We start from the raw sequence: 13,520 nt of genomic DNA, 5'->3' as shown, positions 1-13,520 counted from the left end.
TGTCTCTCCCAGGGTTTTAGAGAAGGACCCTGTTCTTCTCCCTCCCTGGGGCTGCGGGGGCCTGGCTGGGTGGGCACTGGAAGGGGCAGGTTCTGCCCCCAGCTCGTGTCTCTGCCAAGATCCCATCCCCATCCCCCCAGGGAGGGGACCGCTTTGGGTGTGCCTGGCACATGGGAGCCTGTGGTGGTCTGTGAGCCACTGCTGTACTTGCTCCGACTGCTGGGTCAAGGGTCTGCCTGGATCCTTTCCAGGGAGATTGCGGAGCCGTCGTAGACCAGAGCCAAAGCCCAGGCTGGTCTCACCAAACCAGTGTCCAAAAACGGCTGCATGAAGCACTTTGTGCTTAAGCTGCTGGGGATAAAAGGGCACCGAAGAGGGTTTGAGAAGCTGGCGCAAAACCTGCCTGCAGGTCAGGAAGCGCATGAGAGCATGGAGCACACAGAGAAATGGGAAAATAGGTCAGGCTGCAAACACAAAGGGATATTCTTCATATCTGCGGTGATGCACATGGCTCCCAGCTGCTCTGACCTGCGTGTTCCAGACAGGATCGGTGTAGATTAAAGCAGCAGGGGCTCAATCTGGGATCTGCCGGCCCCAGCAGAGAGGGACTGATGTGCCAGGGCCCCACTGTTGCTCACCATCACTCCTTTATTCTCCTGTCCTTCAACCTGGCAGCTGGGCAGGAGGGCGGGTGGAGGGGAAGACATTAGTGCTGAGAAATGGTGTTTGGGCTGTGCTTAGTGACAGCGCTGCTCGCACCCCTGTGCATCCCTGCATTTCACAACGATGCAGGGGTGACAGCAGCTTCTGCTGGTTACCCTCTTGGCGCTGCCTGGATGGAGGCTGGCTCGGTCGCAGTCCCAGCCCTTGCCTGCATCGGCCAGGAGATGAGAGGTGCCCCAAATAGCCCCAAACCTCCCACATTATGCAATTGCACTGCCAGTAACAAGCTTGAGTGGTCACCAGTGAAAGGAGAACTGGTCTCTCCAGACAGAGATACAAACACTCCTTCCCAGCATCGCGCCAGGGCTGGCTCAGAGAGGCGCTGGTGTCTCCGAGGCTGTGTGGGAGCAATGTGCCCCACTTCCTCTTTGTGCTGGCTGGCAGCTGGCCCGGCTGTCGCTCTGGTCCCGGCTGCTTGGAGGGAGGCAAATGCGCTGATGTGCTTGTCTCCCTGGCTGGGAACTGCTCCCCTGGAGCAGATGGCAGAGCCAAACGTACCCTCGGCCATCCCTTTTTGCTGGCTGAGCGCATGAGGTGAGGAGTAGCCCTGGCACATCTTGGGCTGCTTGTGACTGCCATCCATGGGTGCTGTGCTTCAGAAGGGCTCTGGCAGTGGGCCGGCAGGGAGAGCTTGGCAAGGGGAACAGAGCATGGGCACCCATGGGCCTGCTTCTTTCTCCCGAGGCTTGCAGCGCCTGCAGGAGCTGACTTCATTTTCCCTCTTTTCCTCAGCTCACAGCTGCTTCCTTCCTGCGCATCGGGCAGCTGAGCAATGTGGACCTCAATGAGGACGTCCATGAGCTGGTGAGTGGCACAGAAAGGGGCTTGCTGTTACTGAGAGACCCCTTCCCTTCTTCCACTTACGGCACTAATGGCTGCTTTTGTTTCCCGCTTGACATCCCGCTTGTCCCATGAGGGCTTCGGTGCTTCCTCCTGGGCCAGGTGACCTTTGTGGCGTGGGCTGCCTGCTGCTCTGCCTTGACCCTCGCTGCTTCCCCTTAGCTGCAGTGCTGGCCTGAGCATGTCACAGTCCCCTGTGCCTCTCCGGGCAGCAGCACCAGCCTGCTGGCATGGGGACTTTCCTCCCAAGGGATCAAGTGCAGGAGTGGGAAGGGATTTCTTCCTTGTTGCCATGAGAGCTTCCTAAATCTGCTTTTCTTGTCTGCTCCCCAGCTTTGCATGAAGGCAAGGGATGGGACATCTCAGCCCTGGGGACAGAGCTAGGCAGACGAGGCATCTTGCAGAAACTCCCAGGTTTCAAGTTATTTCCCCCTGTGCACACCAGAAAAGCTGTTCTTCCCCAGATGCTCCTGCCTCAGCCATGGAGCTGTTGGAAGAGCAAACAAGAAGATGACTTTTGCTAAATATTTCTTGTGAAATTCTTAAATGGGAAGAAATAAGTCTTAATCCAGTACCTCAGAGGACAGGCTGGGACAGCTTTGGCTGTGTCCGTAACGTGGCGCTGGGGAAGGGTGCAGGGTGCTGCTGCCCTGGGGACCCCTCTGGCATCCTCGGTAAATGCCCGAATTCGGAGCTGGGAACAGCTTGCACGGTCAAAGGCATTTGGGAAACAGAATTTGATTTCTGCCCAAAAAACATGAGCCTGCTTAAAATAACTCCTTGCTTTTGGCTGTCCTGCTGAGGTGAAAGGTTGCCCTCCACCGCAGCACAGAGCCGCTTGGAGGCAGCGCCAGATCAACATGGCAGTGTGATACCCAGCTGGGCAAACCCTCCATCTGCCCATGGGGGAACATCCTGGTGGGCGAGGGTATGTGTCTGACAGCCTGTTCTAGCTGCCTTAAATCTCAAACATCCACCAACTGGTGGAAAATAATCCTGGATCCTGGCTTACCAGACAGCTTGCACTAGGACTTGGGTCTCTGCAGTCCTCTTCACCTCTTCTGAGCACGAAAACCAATATTAAACCAGCAGTTATGTGGCAGAGAGGAGGACTGGACTTGGACCTGGCCCTCCTAACGTGTGCATCTCATCCTGCAGGAGACGGAGCTCCCTCGGCAGCATCCCAACGAGATCCCCCACAATGAGAAGCTCCTGTCGCTCAAGTATGAGGTAAGCACCCATTTCCCTCCTTCAGCTCTGCCCTCTGGGATGCAGTGAGTGAGGTACACGGGGCGAGGGGTTGTGGCTGCCCAGCTAGAGGGGTTTCAGTGGGGAAGGAGCTGAATTGAGAGAGGAAAAAGATTACAGGGGTGTGGAGGGGCAGGGGTGAGGGTCTGGGACCAGACCTCCCTGGCATGGGTGCTTCTTCCCCTGTGCTAGACAGTAACAGCATCTCCCTTTCCTGAACTAGAGCCTGGACTATGACAACAGTGAAAACCAGCTGTTCCTGGAGGAAGAGAGGAGGATAAACCACACGGTAAGTCTTGCCAAAACCCAGTTGCCCACCATCCCTGCAGCTGGTGTGGCCCAGGGAAGCCGTTCCCCCTGCCCAGCTGCTGTTGTGAAAGTTGTGCTCAAAGCAGCGCTTGAGCCAAGGTGGGTTTGTGGGCACTGACCAGCTTGTGACAAGCCATAAAACCTCAGGAGCAAGGACCCAGCATAGGATGGTTTGAACAGGAGCTAGCCTGTGTGCATGGTGGTGTTGCCAGGTGGCACAGAGCAGGCTCCTGAGTAGACTGACTTCTGGAGCCATGTGAATCATCTGCCCTGGAGGCTCTGGGAGTCAGTGCTGCAGCAAGAAGCCTAACAGAAGGGGCCTGACAGAGGCAGGAGGGCTGGAAAAGCACATCTGCTGTTTGAGATCCCACAGAGGAGCAAGGGCACTGACTTAAAATAAGTAAACTGTGGCCATGCCTTGCAATCTGGGGTGAGCCAACCCAGTTTTCCCTGGGCAGCTCTCTTTGGAGCCCATGGCTTAGGGCTGTCTTGAGGAAGGTGTCCAGCTGGGTTGGAGCCCCCCCTGATGCTGACTGAGCCAGGGTGGGTGGCAGCGGGGTTTGACAGCTGTCTGTCTCTCAGGCTTTCCGGACAGTGGAGATCAAGCGCTGGGTCATCTGTGCCATGATCGGCATCCTCACCGGCCTTGTCGCCTGCTTCATCGACATCGTGGTGGAGAACCTGGCAGGGCTGAAGTACCGCGTGGTGAAGGGCAGTATCCTCCCACAGAGCTGTGGCTGCCGGCCAGTGGGGAGCTGTGGGTTCTCTGTTCATGGTAGCAGTGAGATGAGTGCCAGGGGAGAGGGCAGTGCTTCCTTGCCTGGGTTTGGTGGCACAGACCCTATTGCTGAATACCTGGCTGCTCTGCAGGACTGAGCTGTGGCCGGGCACTGTCATAACAGAGGAGGCTCTTCGCAGAAGCCCTGGCTGCTCTAAGTGCACAGGATCTGCTGGACCACTGCAGCCCAAGAAGCATATTAGCAATGCCTTATTGTGGTGGGAGGGATGGTACCCAACCAATACTGGCCTTTCCTTGAGCCGCCTCCCCAGACATTGACAAATTCACAGAGAAAGGAGGCCTGTCTTTCTCCCTGTTACTTTGGGCCACCCTCAATGCCAGCGTGGTGATGGTGGGCTCCGTGATCGTTGCTTTCATAGAGGTAAGAGTTTGGAAGTGGCCTGGGTGGGGTACCCCTGTGCCTCCTGCCCCAGCTCTTTACATAGGGGAAGCAGGATCATGTCTCCAGAAAACACACAAGTTTGTGAAATAGCAAACGTTTTTCTGCCAGATTGGCTCTTGGTAGCCCCTGTTCCTTGGTGTTGGCTCCAGCTGTGCTGTTGAGTTTCTCCTGGGGTGCCAGACTGGTGGGACATGCTGCCCTTCCCTGGCAGCCTAGGGCAGAGGTGTGCTCCAGCTCTGGGCACAGGTGCAGCTCCCAGGCCTTGGCCTCGGCTCAGCCTCTCCGTATTGGGTGTGCACGATCACCAGCAGAGAGCAGGCTGGTCGGGTGCCTCAGGGACTTGCTTGGGAGGACAAACCAGAGACTGGAGCTGGTTATGGCTGGGATGGCAATGGATCCCCATGGGCTACTCTGGGTCAGCAGTATCTTCCTTGTGGCTTTGCTCTTGCTCTCCCTGGCCACCCAGTGTGAGCCTTCTGCGGCACTGGGCCTCTTGCCGTGGCACTGTGATGAGGACACTGTAGTGTCGCCCAAGAACCCAGCCGGCTCCTCCTCCCTGGCACATTTGCCCATAGGATCAGTGGGCGCCTCTCTCAAGCCCACCTCCACAGTCTTTAGATAGGCTTTGGGCCTCGTCTCTGAGCCTGCCCAAGGGCATGCTTGGTGTGCCCTGTGGTGAGGGACAGGGGTAAGGTGACCAGTGTGTCCCCATCCTGTGCAAGGCAGCCACTAATGCTCTCCCTGCTCCCCGCAGCCTGTCGCAGCTGGCAGTGGCATTCCCCAGATCAAATGCTATCTCAACGGTGTGAAGATCCCACACGTCGTCCGCCTCAAGGTGAGAAGCAGGAGGTGGTGGGATGCATGCCTTCTGCTGTGTTGGGGCTCCCTCTCCTGAGCTGGCCTGGGTGCCTTGTGTCCTTGTGGAGTGGTCCCTGCCTGAGTGGTGGCAGAGGAGGAGCTGTTGGGAGCTTCTGGCCATCCTGTTGCATTGCCCACCTCCATAGATTGTTCCTCCTGGGGTCGGGTCATTAAACTCCTTGCACTGGAATGGGCAGCTGGTGCTGGAAAGAGCAGCTTTGAGTAGGGCTTTTTTGCTCAGGTCAAGAAGAAAGTTGACCAAACCTATTCCTACGAGGGGCTGAGAATCACAAGTTCCCTGGGGTTGCTGGGTCTGTGTCCCTCATGGCTGCCACAGTTGTGTTCCTCATGCCACCCTTTTGATGTGTTGTGCCTGTCATCTTTGTTTTGCAGACCCTGGTGATCAAAGTCTGCGGGGTCATCCTCTCAGTGGTCGGCGGCCTCGCCGTTGGGAAGGTGATGTGCACCCAGCGCTCTCTGGCATGCTGCTGCCATGTTGCTGCCCACAGCCTGTCACCAGCCCTGTGCTGGGAAGAGGGCGCTGGGAGCCCTGCAGTGACTTCCCAGTTTTATTCTCCGGTCTGCTGACCGAGGTGACTGATGTGGCCAGGCTTGGGGAGCCTCCAGGGAGTGTGGTGCCACCAAGCCAGTGTGTGTGTGGCTCGGCTGAGGGCAGGAAAGCAGCAGCCTCTGTCCGTCGGTGGTTGCCCCTGCAAATGTTAGATGGGTTTGGAGACCTGGGTGCTCCACTGGGACCTTTCTAGCTTGTTGGGATCAAAGGCAGTCAAGGGAAGCCCCTGTCCCCTCAGCTGGAGGTAGCACTGGTGGGAGCAGGAGGTGGCCACAGGGCCACTTGCTAGAATGAGGATTTAAGGGAGATTAATGGCCAGGTCTGTATTTCCTGGAGGGAAATCCTCCTGGCCGGCTTCTCCACAGCTGTGTCCTGGTGAGCAGCATTCAGCTGTCCCTGACTGTCCCTGGGGTCCTTCTTTCTCCAATCTGACTCTGCTCTCCTGCCCTCAGGAAGGACCCATGATTCACTCTGGAGCAGTGATTGCTGCTGGGATCTCCCAGGGAAGATCTACATCTTTAAAGCGAGACTTCAAGGTTGGTGTTGAGGGTGGAGGGGCTGTGCTGCAGGTGCCCAAATCAGGCTGTTCCTTGGTGTCATTCTGGTGGCTTGGGACGTACCCTTTTTCTCCCCTAAACTCTTGCCTGTGGCCAGCCCTAAACCTACCTTCATTTTGGTGTTTCAGATCTTCGAGTACTTCCGCAGAGACACAGAAAAGAGAGACTTTGTTTCGGCTGGAGCTGCTGCTGGCGTCTCGGCTGCGTTTGGTGCCCCTGTGGGTGCGTGTCTTGGCTCTCTGATGCTGAGCAGTGCCTGCACATGGATCTCACCAGGAGGTTGCTCCTGGTTGTATGGAGGCAGCTGCTAGGATCTGCCTGGAGCACTGCAGAAGCACAGAGTGCCTGGCCTCACTTTGAGCTGTCCTGCCATACCGCACAGGTCTTGGGAAGAGAGGAGAGGGGTCATCTGTCTCAGATCCTAGATGTTGCCCCCCTGGGATGGAGGAGGGCAGTGAAGGGGCTTCACTGTGATCAGTGCATCACTGATGGTTTGGTGGGCTTGCTGATCCCTTTGCTGGAACCTGTGAGGTCTGGGACGGTGTGGGTCACATGGGCTGGGCTGAATTTGGGTGCCTCAATTGGTGCTGTGAACCAAGGGTTTGTGGCATATGCCCCTTGTGAAGGTTTGTTTGTCTTGCACTTGCAGGGGGTGTCCTCTTCAGCTTGGAGGAAGGGGCTTCCTTCTGGAACCAGTTCCTGACTTGGAGAATTGTAAGTGCTGGAAAGCAGGAGCAGTAAATCGAGGGCTGCCAGCTCTGGTGTGAGGCACTGCCTTTTCCCAGTACCCCACAGCTCCAGCCCTCTTGCCATCCCTGCCTCAGCTGGGCAGCCATGTGTAACACATCCCAGGGAACAGCATCCCAGCTCCCTTTCTGTGCCCTGGTCCTCAAGGGCTGAATTTGAACCTGGCTGAGCTCCATCTGCCTTCCCAGTTCCTTTCTGAGGGAGCTGCTTTAGGCTGTGCTTCAGGGCAATGGCGAGTCAAAAGGAGGAGTGAGTCCCTGGTCGATGTACACTGCCCAGTGTGCTGCCACAGGGAGCGTGGTCTCTTGTCCTGCTCCACCATGGGTACTAAGCTCTCCCCAAAGGCCTTGGGGGGGGGATTATTTGGGGTAGTGCAGGGGGTGCATGGTGAAGGATTGGGGCTGGAGGTGTCTAGTGGTGACTCTGGGCTGCATTTCCTTCCAGTTCTTTGCCTCCATGATCTCTACATTCACTCTGAACTCTGTCCTGAGCGTTTACCATGGCAATGCTTGGGATCTCTCCAGCCCTGGCCTCATCAACTTTGGCAGGTTTGATACTGAGGTATGGCACAGGTATTCCCCACAGAGGGCTCTGTTGAGGGGGTTAGGAGCTAGGGCTACCAGTCTGTCTTAAAGCATCACCCAGGGACTGAGGCAGGCTCTGCCCTAACAGGCTGGGAGGTCTGGGCAGATCTCAGCTCCACGAACCCCAGCAGAAGGCTTTTCTGCAGCCACTGCTGGATCTGGGGGCTGTGGGATGTGCAGGGGAGACTGGGGCAGCTCTGGGAGCTACTTGCTGGAGGCTTGTGCTGTCGCAGCAGACAGTGACTGGCTGCAGATGGGCCAGGAGGTCTGAAACCTGTTTCTTTTTTGCCTGTAGAAAATGGGATACACAATCCAGGAAATTCCTATCTTCATCTTTATGGGAGTGGTTGGTAAGAGAGTGTTCTTTCCATTTGATTAGTCTGAATAATTTCCTCTGCTCTCTGTCTGCTTTGAGATCCAGTTTCCGGGGGAGAATGGGAAATCCATTAAACTCTGGAGCGGAGGATACTTGTGGAGCTTATGTGGGGGTGAAAGCTGGTTCCTGGCCCAACCCTTACCCTTGTAGCAAAGGCAAAACCCTTTAACTCATATACTGCAAAGTCACTGAGTGGGGTTAATGCATCACAGTCATGGCAGCCCCTTGCTTTCAAACGAGCTGCCCTTATCCCCATGAAGTTGTCTTGTCCCTCGCCAGTGCTGTGATGCTGGCCCCCAGCCATCCCACTGCTGGTGCCAGGCTCCTCTTGGTGTCAGGTCCTGGCTGTCTCTGTGGGGACAGCATCCATGTGTCCTGGGGCTGCTGGTCATGCCAGATGGGTTGTTGATTTCTCCCTGAGCTTCACAGGTTCCTTGTGTCCTGGGCAGCCATAGGGGAGCCTAGTACCTGTGTGCTGAGCTTTTCCTCTTTTGCATTTGCAGGTGGGATCCTCGGGGCCCTGTTCAATGCCCTCAATTACTGGTTAACGATGTTCCGGATCAGGTAAGAGCTCATGGGTAACTCAGGTGATTGACACAGGTTGACCGGCACCTCCTGCACTCCCTCGAAGCGACATTCCCAGCCAGAGCAAGGCTGTGATCTCACACTCGACGTGAGCAACAGCAGCCCCTAGAAGGCAGAGATACCCTGTACCTCTCGCTGCCTGTGGTCAAGGCTGTGGCCCGCAGCATCCCACCATTGTTCTGACCCTGCTGAGTATTTTCCTTTGGTGACTTGAGGGCCCAAAGAGGAGCAAACACTGTGCAAACCTGTTATGTGCTTCTAAAAGTAACGAGAGAGCGTAGGGAGCTGCTGAAGCTATCTGAGCCCAGTCTGGCACAGCCAATACTTGTCAGCAGCTTTTCAAATGCTGAAACCAAACTTGTGGTCTTGGGGAGAGATGACACGTGGCAGTGGAGCTGTGAGGGGCTTGCAGCAGCTTCCAGGGCATCTTGGGCCTTCATGGGCCACAGGTTTCTGAGCTGGGCCCTGGACTGTCCCCGCAGTCAGATAATGCCAGCCTTTCCATGGGAGCTGTGCCTGGCTGTGTGCAGAGAGGTGGGCAGGTCTGCTGGAGCTGCCTGAGCAGAGCTGTTCCTGCTGCTGGCCTCCTGTCCTAGGTCCCCACGACAGTGCAGCCTGGCAGGATCTGGGCAGAGAGCAGAGGCTGCTAGCCTCTCTGTATGCCCAGTGTGATGTGCCAGGCCAGGCTGCAGGTGATCCTGCCTGCACCCCTGGGTGCCACCCTCACTCTGCTCCCTTCACAGGTACATCCACCGGCCCTGCCTCCAGGTGGTTGAGGCCATGCTGGTGGCAGCAGTGACTGCGACCGTGGGCTTCGTCATGATTTACTGCTCAAGAGACTGCCAGCCCATCCAGGGGAGCACGGTGGCATATCCCCTGCAGGTAGGAGATGCTGGAGAATAGCCCCCCAGGGTGGGGAGCACCCTGAGCCTGGACAGAGGCTGCGGGCTGAACAGGGAGACAAGACCCTGCTGGGTTTTGTGGTGCTGGGCCTCATAGTCAACGCCCTCTGCCACAGGGCAGCCTGGATCTACCACAACTAACTTTCTCTTTTCTTCCTCCTCAGCTTTTCTGTGCTGATGGAGAGTACAACTCCATGGCCACTGCCTTCTTCAACACACCTGAGAAGAGTGTTGTCAACCTCTTCCATGACCCTCCAGGTCCGTGCACCCGGCAAGTGGGTCCTTGAACGTGAGCATATTGGGGCTGGGCTTGTGCAAGGTGGCTGACCCGTTCCCTGGCTGATCAGGTTACAAGGCAGGGGGTGATCAACACGGCCCCACGAGAGCATGATGGGATCCAGGAAAGCACTGTGCATGCTCCTTTCCTGTGGTGGTAGAAGGAGAAGGGATGGGTGTTGTGCCTGGTGGCACCTACAAGCTTGGCCAAAAGGCTGTGGTCTCAGGAGCCCGTGGACAAAGACCTGATTTTGTTTGTGCATGTTTGCAAGCTGTTGCTTCTGAGTTACGTGAGAGCATGTCTTACCCTCAGTGGCTGTCTGAAGTCTGTCCTGGAAATGTCCTTGGCTGTTTTCTTAATTACCAGGCCTCTTGCCCCAGAATGACTTTACCTTCTGGGCAGGTTGCGGAGGTGGATCTTGGTATTTGGATTTGCTTGAGAAATGCAATTTGGCTCCCAGGTTCCAGCTCCCATTTCCCTTGGACCTAGTGTAATGACAGTGTGCCCTCTGCCTGCTGCTCTGAGTTTCTTACCCAGATGCACATGGACAGGGAGCAGACAGCACTGGATTTCTAGACCCTCAGCCCAGAGAGTGTTGGCTTGGCCACCTGAAGCCAAGTGATAACCACTTTGTGTCTCAGGACTGCTCCCTGTAGTGCTGGGTCCCCACTGGCTCAAGGCTTTGGTCCACTGACCTCTCTGTGAAGGAGAGGTTGCAAAGTACTCGTTTAAACTCGACTGAGCTGCTCAGCAATCCTAAAATAGCAGTAGGCTGAGTCCTGAGGACAGCAGGATCTTGCTGTGATGGCACTGCCTGTGCTGTGGAGCAGCTTGGGACTGGCTGGAGCAGCCGTGGGAGCTGCAGGACAGGAGGAGGTTTGCAGGACTGACTCTGCTGAGTTGATCTCAAAGCTGGCAGTAGGACCCCTGCCAGCTCACCAGCACTTCTGTCCTCCCGACCTCGTCCCTGAATGCTGGTGGTCCCTCGAGGTTTTGGAGTTTCTCACTGCCTTGGGGGAGGCTGGGAACCGAGAGGGCAGGAGGGGCCAGGTCATCATGGGTTGTGAGATGGAGAGAAGGCATGTGCTGGACTCGGTGGGATGGGAGGGCTTGGAATGGCACCGGCCAGCTGGCGGGGCCCTCGAGGGCCAGAAACAACCTGAAAAACTGGTTTGAAAGGCTTGTGCTGCCAGGGGAAGTGTTACAAGAGAGCCCCTATCGTTGGGTGCACCTATCGCTGCTGGGAGGGTGTCGTGCCTCTGCTGTCTGTTCTCCCATGGCCACAGCCCACCACGGCATCCTCTGGGCTGTGGGCCCAGCACTGACTCTCTGTTCTCTCTTCACCCCAGGTTCCTACAACCCGATGACACTGGGCATGTTCACACTGATGTATTTCTTCCTGGCCTGCTGGACCTATGGCCTCACGGTGTCGGCAGGGGTCTTCATCCCCTCCCTGCTGATCGGTGCTGCCTGGGGGAGGCTCTTTGGCATTTCCCTGTCCTACCTAACCAAAGGCTCGGTGAGTCCTTGGTGGGAAGGGTCACTGGATGCGGGGAGCTGCAGCACCCAGCCCTCCTCCCTCATCTCTGGGCAGGTGGTACAGGCAGCTCGTGTGCATGGAGCTGGCTCAGAGCTTGGCACAGCAGTTCAGAGTGGGTTGGCTCCTTGCTTGATGTCTTCCTGAGCTGGGTCTGGGCATTGCCACGTCCTGACAGAGCCCTGCCAGCAGCTGGGCTGTGCAGGCAGCCTCAGACACACCTCACTACTTTGAAGGGAGGTTTAGGGGCCAGGGCACTGCTCAATAACTAGATGTCCTGGAGCCAGCGGCTGACTGCTCCTTCTCTCTCCTGTGCTCAGATCTGGGCTGACCCCGGGAAGTACGCTCTGATGGGAGCTGCCGCTCAGCTGGGTGAGTTCCCCACAGCGCAGTCTTGGCCACCTCCTGCTCATGTCAGGGTGAAGGTGGCATGGGAAAAAGTGGTGCCTGCTTCCCTGGCAATCTCGGCTTCTTCCCCAGCTGAAGCCCAGCCTGGCTGTCAGCTTCCTAACAACACTGCCAAGCACAGGCAGTTCTGGGGTATGAGGGGAATCTGGGCTCGTCTGGCACATCCCCACCATGCAAAGACTCAAAGATCTCCAGTGTTGGCTGTCACCTCACCCCATGTTTCCCTACTCCCCTAAACCCCCAAACTCCTTGGATGCCTCTCACAGGTGGAATAGTGCGGATGACGCTGAGTCTCACGGTCATCATGATGGAGGCGACAGGCAATGTCACTTACGGTTTCCCCATCATGCTGGTGCTGATGACAGCGAAGATTGTGGGAGACTATTTTGTGGAGGTGAGGGCTGGTGTGCTCACTGGGACCTGGCAAGAGGCTGTGGATCAGGGTTAGGGTCACTGGAGAGCTGCTGGGGGCCAGAACAAGCATGTGCTCCCTGCCTGGCTGTGCCCCTTAGCATCTCACCAGGCTTCTCCTGATGGCTTGTCTCTAATTGCAGGGACTCTACGACATGCACATCCAGCTGCAGAGCGTGCCTTTCCTGCACTGGGAAGCCCCAGTGACGTCCCACTCCCTCACGGCCAGGTAGGTGGGCTGGGTGATTCTCATCACTCCAAGGGCAGCAGCTTTTGGACCACACTGTTGGCCTGAGCTGGAAATGGAGGTGGTGACACACTTCAGTCCTAGGAGCCTGCTACCAGCCAAGCTCCTTCTCCAGCAGGGAGTGGGGCCTGCATTGCATTCCCTCCCCACATCTCTGGCAGGTTTTGGGGACAGAAGAGGCATTAGGGCAGTGGAGGCATGTGTACCGGGGGGGACATTTGGGACGTGCTGCTGTGAGGCTGTGTTTCACACCATGCGTTCTCTACAGGGAGGTCATGAGCACTCCTGTCACCTGCCTGCGGAGGATTGAGCGAGTGGGCACGGTTGTGGACATCCTCAGTGACACCTCCTCCAACCACAATGGCTTCCCGGTGGTTGAGAGCAACCCTGATGCCACACAGGTAGGCTGGGTGCTGCTTGGGAGGGGATGCAGCTGGGGGATGGCCATGTGAGGGCTGGCTGTGGCATGGGACCCTTGTCCCCCCAGCCTCATTTCTGCTCTGTTGCAGGTGGCAGGCTTGCGGGGCTTGATCCTGCGCTCCCAGCTCATTGTTCTGCTGAAGCACAAGGTGGGTGATGCTGCGTGAAGGCCATTCGTGCTGTGTCTGAGCCTCGGTGCCCCTGTCCCACTGCTGCCTCACCCAAAGAGATGATAGGGGTGTTGTGCCATGCTGGGGTTACCCCAGCATCATCCTGCACCCCACTGGGCTTACAAACCCTGAGTGAGTGGGAAACAGACTGTTCTTCTTCAGATGGTCCATCTGCCCCATGCTCCTGTCTTCTTCCCTCCCTGCCCTGGTGTGTTGCTCTGGCCCCATTGCCTGGCAGTGTTGTGGGACAGTCCCTGATGTTCTCTTTCTTTCCAAGGTTTTCGTGGAAAGGGCCAACCTGAGTCTGGTGCAGCGACGGCTGAAGCTGAAGGATTTCCGGGATGCCTACCCCCGCTTCCCCCCTATCCAGTCCATCCATGTCTCTCAGGATGAGCGTGAGTGCATGATCGACCTCAGCGAGTTCATGAACCCTTCACCCTACACTGTGCCTCAGGTAACGGCCAGGGACCCCCTGCACCCCAGCATCCTGGGTGTCATGGGTGGGTGATGGGTGCTGGCTGGGGATGCTGCAGCCCACCCAGCCCCTCTCTGCTTTGCAGGAGGCGTCT

General features: G+C 57.0%; 1 protein-coding gene across 1 annotated transcript in view; it reads left to right on the top strand.

Annotated features, from left to right (window-relative positions):
• Window positions 1-1,455: 1,455 nt before the first annotated feature.
• The window catches only part of CLCN7 (chloride channel, voltage-sensitive 7), a gene marked incomplete at its 5' end in the record, with an annotated part of 12,360 nt that continues 295 nt past the window's right edge, over window positions 1,456-13,520 (top strand). Inside the window, 22 exons of the mRNA XM_010194435.1 lie at window positions 1,456-1,527; window positions 2,722-2,793; window positions 3,035-3,100; window positions 3,703-3,835; window positions 4,171-4,280; window positions 5,056-5,136; window positions 5,553-5,615; window positions 6,183-6,266; window positions 6,416-6,509; window positions 6,937-7,001; window positions 7,479-7,595; window positions 7,914-7,968; window positions 8,498-8,558; window positions 9,323-9,461; window positions 9,646-9,739; window positions 11,108-11,277; window positions 11,616-11,667; window positions 11,970-12,097; window positions 12,258-12,343; window positions 12,630-12,762; window positions 12,871-12,930; window positions 13,229-13,440. Coding sequence (XP_010192737.1) covers window positions 1,456-1,527; window positions 2,722-2,793; window positions 3,035-3,100; window positions 3,703-3,835; window positions 4,171-4,280; window positions 5,056-5,136; window positions 5,553-5,615; window positions 6,183-6,266; window positions 6,416-6,509; window positions 6,937-7,001; window positions 7,479-7,595; window positions 7,914-7,968; window positions 8,498-8,558; window positions 9,323-9,461; window positions 9,646-9,739; window positions 11,108-11,277; window positions 11,616-11,667; window positions 11,970-12,097; window positions 12,258-12,343; window positions 12,630-12,762; window positions 12,871-12,930; window positions 13,229-13,440 — 2,147 coding nt within the window. The remainder of the gene's footprint in view (window positions 1,528-2,721; window positions 2,794-3,034; window positions 3,101-3,702; window positions 3,836-4,170; window positions 4,281-5,055; window positions 5,137-5,552; window positions 5,616-6,182; window positions 6,267-6,415; window positions 6,510-6,936; window positions 7,002-7,478; window positions 7,596-7,913; window positions 7,969-8,497; window positions 8,559-9,322; window positions 9,462-9,645; window positions 9,740-11,107; window positions 11,278-11,615; window positions 11,668-11,969; window positions 12,098-12,257; window positions 12,344-12,629; window positions 12,763-12,870; window positions 12,931-13,228; window positions 13,441-13,520) is intronic.

Source organism: Mesitornis unicolor, unplaced genomic scaffold (genome assembly GCF_000695765.1).
Source record: "Mesitornis unicolor isolate BGI_N332 unplaced genomic scaffold, ASM69576v1 scaffold24561, whole genome shotgun sequence".
Taxonomy (NCBI): domain Eukaryota; kingdom Metazoa; phylum Chordata; class Aves; order Mesitornithiformes; family Mesitornithidae; genus Mesitornis; species Mesitornis unicolor.
The sequence above is the reverse complement of the archived record's forward strand: the minus strand, read 5'-3'. Positions and strand labels throughout refer to the sequence as shown.